This window comes from Homarus americanus, unplaced genomic scaffold (genome assembly GCF_018991925.1).
Source record: "Homarus americanus isolate GMGI-L3 unplaced genomic scaffold, GMGI_Hamer_2.0 scaffold18703, whole genome shotgun sequence".
Taxonomy (NCBI): domain Eukaryota; kingdom Metazoa; phylum Arthropoda; class Malacostraca; order Decapoda; family Nephropidae; genus Homarus; species Homarus americanus.
The window spans coordinates 3,432,044-3,437,760 of NW_024749779.1; the positions used below are offsets into that span (position 1 = coordinate 3,432,044).

At 37.2% G+C, this 5,717-nt stretch overlaps 1 protein-coding gene across 1 annotated transcript; it reads right to left on the minus strand.

Annotated features, from left to right (window-relative positions):
• Window positions 1–3,546: 3,546 nt before the first annotated feature.
• On the minus strand, window positions 3,547–5,240 carry LOC121853790. The gene is made up of 2 exons (XM_042348154.1): window positions 4,891–5,240; window positions 3,547–4,408 (listed from the first exon to the last, which is right to left on the minus strand). Exons 1-2 carry the CDS (start codon window positions 5,178–5,180, stop codon window positions 4,336–4,338), a joined length of 363 nt encoding a protein of 120 aa, XP_042204088.1. The 5' UTR covers window positions 5,181–5,240; the 3' UTR covers window positions 3,547–4,335.
• Window positions 5,241–5,717: the final 477 nt, after the last annotated feature.

Here is a 5,717-nt window from a genome sequence, read left to right on the forward strand (position 1 = left end):
TGAAACACAACAAACCTCTCCCCCCCCCCCACCTTACCAAGAAAACGGTTCGTTATCTGATGCTTATTTATGTCGACACTGAGCGGGAAGGTTCTGAGTCTCGTTTGTCCTGGGGACCATCCCCTCCCTTATTACCAGTCGACCCAACCACCCTCCCTCCTCTTTATTCTCCTCCTTCTCCATACGTTCGTCGCCTCAACCATCCCGTCCTGTTTTCTCAGAGTATACAAGAAAAATTTTAAGTTTTCAGGACTTAGGTAGTGTCTGCGAGTTTGGTGGAGATGTGTGAAGGTCCAACACCTCTCTATCTGTGTTTTAGGGAGAAGGAACTTTAAGGCTTCCTGTAATCTTGCTTTGAGTTATCTTTCATTCATGACATTAAAAGTAAAATATTTGTCAGGTGGGTGTGTGTGTGTGTATGTACATGCTCCTCTAGAGGTACCTTACAGTTGACTGGCGATGATGAATGACATCATTAAAGTCTCCCATCATATATTCTGACACTCACTCCCAATATATATATATATATATATATATATATATATATATATATATATATATATATATATATATATATATATATATATATATATATATGCTGATAACCACAAGGAAAGAAGAAAACACGAAGTTCCCAAGCGCTTTCGTGTAAGTCACATCTTCAGGGGTGAGTACAGACTAAGAAGTACAAACAAGGTGTATACTGTATATACAGAGGAGGGTGAGATCAGGTTCACAATGGTCAAGTATTAGGTAATGACCCTACTAATCTTTAAATAGCACCGCAACGCTCGGTGCTATTTAAAGATTAGTACGGTAGATATATGTGTGAGTGATCCTCGCCAGCAAAGAATCATCTCATTTGAAATCCTTCTTTATATAAATCAAATTTAATGATCTCAAATGTATTCGAGAGTTTTAAATAGGCTGACATACCCATATGAAAATAAAAACTTAATATTACTTACTGTATACAATGTTTACCAAACTCTAATAAAAAGTATAAATGCGATACTGTATGTGGTAAATTTACGTCTTTCGGGTGTAAATAAATTTTTCGAGAGTTGCTACATTGTTTTCACGTTCAAAAGATTAATTTTACGCTCTTTAATACTGTAAATACAGTCATCCTTCTAGTTACAATAAACTATCAATGAGGACGTCAGTCGTTGACAATACGGGGCTACGCTAACCTGGCCAACCAAACACCCACAAAGTTCCGTCACGTTCTACTGTTTATTTTCACTATTTGACCATTAAATTACATGGGGGTTTCCATCTCGCCACGACGCATAAGTACTGTTGGTGATGTAAACACAAGATAGTGAACGTCTGGCCCAACAGCTGACGTGTTGAGCTGTTACCCAGACTTGGCGGTCGCGTTTTCTCCTAAGCTTCTGCTCGAGGTCTCATTTACTTCACTACAAACCAGGGAGAGAAAGTCCTCATGATGCTCAGTATCTGCGGAATTTTGTAAAACGGATGGATTTAATCAAAATTAAACTATATTTCTCATTAGCCAAAATAAGTGGGATAAATGTTATATGCAGTATATAGGAATTTCTTTTAAGTATCTTCTACCATTTCGTGTTCATCGGAACATTTTTCGGGACCCCTTTAGTGTGAACTAGTGAAAGATTTTTCTTATTTTTGCTCCTTGTGTAAGTTGCAGTCGACTTCCTTACATAATGTCACATCGACGTCACATTGACGTATCCATGTGTTACAGTGTAAGTCCTTTATTTGTCTGACTCGTGTGTGTGTGTGTGTGTGTGTATATATATATATATATATATATATATATATATATATATATATATATATATATATATATATATATATATATATATATATATATATAGATAGATATTGTATCTCATTTTTCTCCCCTGTGTGTGTTTCGTATAGTTTCATTAGACAACTGATTATTGATTTATTTTCAAACAGACAAAAAAAAAGAAACAAACAACCTTTTTGATCGCTCCAGGACCGTTGCTGGTGCTTAAGGCTGGTCCGTCATTACCTTTGTGGTACACCATTGTCCCAGCCTAAACTTTCTCCTCTTACCAGCTGTGTACTGTACCGCCTCCCCCATATTCCCTCAGCCTCTCAGTTTTCTACCTTCTTTCCGCTGCTCCGTTTTACCTTTACCTTGGGTATGGAAATTTTGTATTTAAACTTGCAAATATTCCAGATATTTTTCTCAAGGCGGATATTTATCTGTGAATCTTTAATTGTTGTTCTTTATTATTCTGGGTAAATAAACTTTCAATATCCCTTGTACTAATACCTGCTCTCTTGCCTTGTAATGGATGTTTAGTTGGGATTATTCTTTCAACATTCTCCAATCCTCAGCGCTCTCTCCCTCTCTCTCTCTTTCTCTCTCTCCTGTTTTCGGTTAGTTAAACACAAATTGACTTTCGAAGTGTATGTTGCACTACGGTTGCGTACTGGTGGTCTTGTTCCGATCGGACACACTGACCATAAGACACGTAGATATGTGAAACACAGACGTATAAATGTTTTAAACATTACCGCTTACACACGCAGACAGACAGACAGACAGACAGACACACACACACACACACACACACACACACACACACACACACACACACACACGCGCGCGCGCGCTTCTCTACACCTGAAGGAAAAGTTGGACATTCAAAGTTGTATAAGAAGCCAGGTAATTATAGGAACAATTTGACGTAATTTTTTTTTTTACCACCTTGTCGCCTCTGGTAGACTTACGAAGGAGTAATGTGCATGCTGACATAACTTCTTGCACCACCCAGAAGTTATGTATAGGATGGAGATAGCAAGGATTTGTTCTAATGCAAGTTTTCGTATATGTTACCTAATTTTTCATAAACATATTTCTCATATTGTATAAATCACTTCTCTTTATGTTTAGCTTATCTATATTTCCGTTCAAATTATTTTTCATTTTGGGTGTATTAATCTTTATAATACCTGCTGGTCACACTGTTATTAAGAGTGATGATTTTTTTCTAATGTACAAATTTATCGATGAGGCAAAACTGAGACATTGCAGGATTTCGGTGTTTCATGAACTCTCAGGAAGTGTTTTATTTTCAATTTATTTGTATAGATTCATGTGTTATGGGTTCAGATATTTTGTATAGACTCCTGTATTGTTGGTTCAGTTATTGTGTAAAGACTCTTTACCTTTTAGGGTGTAGATATTCTAAAGAGAGATATATTCCTATTAGGTTAAGATATTCTGAAGATGTTCAAACTATTCTCACGATGGTTACAGAGGATAACATTGTGTGTATAAATCTATCTCATTTATTTCTCTGGCTGGCAGATTTGATCAGTATAATTATTAACTACGAAAACGTTTATCACTATAAAAATACTTATCGATTTGTAATCATGAATTGCTGTTGGTAACAAGACACTATTTAACTCTCCGGTCTCTTATTTTCATGATTTTAAATTTTCTCATCTAGTTCTTCAATTTAATTTCTAAATCATTGAACGTGAGAGAATATTCCCAGGGATGGAAGGAATGCTTAGGCGTAAATTAGTCAATACATTTATTTCAACAATGCTATAAATACAATTGATAAATTATCCACCTTATAGAATAACTAAGACAAAAAATATCAAACAGGAAAACTCTGAAAGACTTTTGGAAGGGAGCAGAGGATGAGTGAAGAAGCATGAAGGTGTTGAGAACAATCTGGGAAGTATTGCGAGAGGTCTATCCATCGACCGGCGAGGAGACCGTTCATGATTTAAGAAGGATTGTCTTACAAGTTTCTACCATTTAGAACCTGCTCCTTAAATGTTCTACAAGCATAATATGAACTAGAGAAACGGTTTATTTAATTGAAGTTATTATTGTCATATTTTTCTTAGAGAGAACGTGAATTGCAAGGGACCTTCAGAAATATTTTTTGCTATTTGCTACTAAACTGTACAAAGGAACCCTCACTATCACAAAAGGAAAATGACTCCTAATTTCTAAGACTATATCTAAAAAATATTTCTTACCAGAAAAAATGAACTAGAGAGATGAGCATTTTTTTTTTTGAATGGCACCGTAAACGAATATTTTGATTTGGGTTATCATTCATGAAGAGTGCGACACCGGTACTTCCTAATAACAGAGAGCTCAGTTTATTTCTTGGGAACACCAACAAGTAACCTGCACTGTATAAGAAGCAGTGAAGACCCCTCACGGATGGAAAAATAATACTTCAAGAATGAGCTAAAATCCTGGAAATCTTCTGGAGAGATTTGAAGCCTGGACGACGCCTTCTGGAGATGAGCCCTGGAGGCTTTGTGAAGATCAGGGTTGTTTTCCTACTCTCGTTTCTCGTACTTATCCATAGCCATAAAAATAGTCTCCAGAATAGGGGAAACTGTCTCTAGGGACCTGCAGTAACAAAGAAAAAAGTTTTATTTAGCTTCAGAAATCAAGAATGTGAAAACTATAACATGAGTGAGTTAAGATACAGATGTATTTCAAACTTTGGAACCTGTGATAATTAAAAAAATGCCCCATCACTTGTCTGCACAAATTAAACTGACATATCAGCCAAGTTTTATGAACAGGTGAATAGGAATTGCCACAAACAAGTTTATTTTATTCACTGGTACTTGATAGTTTTATTTTTTAGTGAAATTTCTCTAAAATTTCATGATTGTATTTGTTAGTAAGTATACTTGCAAAAATGTTAATTTAAAAAAACAAAAAACAAAGAAGAAATAGGGCCTATGTATCAAAGGCAAAATATGAAAATCATCGTTACCAGGAATATAAACCGCATCTGATTTATTAATAAGTTCCCTTGCCCCAATGTCCAGAGTTTTGTTAACGAGGTGACTACATTACGACACAGTCACTGTTCAACTCACCTGGATTCGATCATATTGGATAAACCAAGTTCGTCCCTCATGTCCCAGGCGTTGGTGGCCAGTTGGCTGAGGAGGGGCGTCATCATAAGAGATCTCCTCGTGGAGGCGGAGGCCAAGGCGTACACAAGGAGGTCGTATAGGAGGATGGCGCCGACAACAACCAGGAGAATGGCTGCGACCGTGGTCAGGTCCAGGGAAGTAAAAGCATCCCTCAGCTGACCCTTGAAGACCTCCACACTAGTGGTGAGCTCGGACACGACAGAGGTAATATCTGAAGGCACGGCAGGCATGATGCTGTTATGATAGAGGTGTGTGGTGTGGAGATGCGTCACCTAGCGTTGGCTGGCGTGGACTGATGACTCCAGAGCATCTGCAGTGCGTCATATATCCGCGCTCCTCGGTGAAAGTGAAAGGAAAAATGGGGGAAGGTGAGGGGGCAATTTGGGAGAGGGGGGTCAGGGAGTACATCCGGGATGGTTTTGGTAGAGGGGGTCGGTTAGGGATAAGAGAAGCAGAGGGGTGGTATAGGTAGTGAATATAAGAAAAATAACAATGTATTTAAATTAATAATAATAAGAAGGAACAGAGAGTGTGTCCTGAAAGTATATATCAAGAAATTTGTAAAATTACACAAATATCTGGTACTCAGCCATAAATAACACTGATACAATGTGCAATTTTAATAAAAAGAAAGTGATACATGAAATTTCGGTGTGTGTGTGTGTGTGTGTAATCAAAAGAAGGTATTACTTTACTAATAGGAAGTGGGCCATACATTCAATAAAGTTTAAAAAGGATCAGTCAACATGAAGGAGATTGAAATTAAG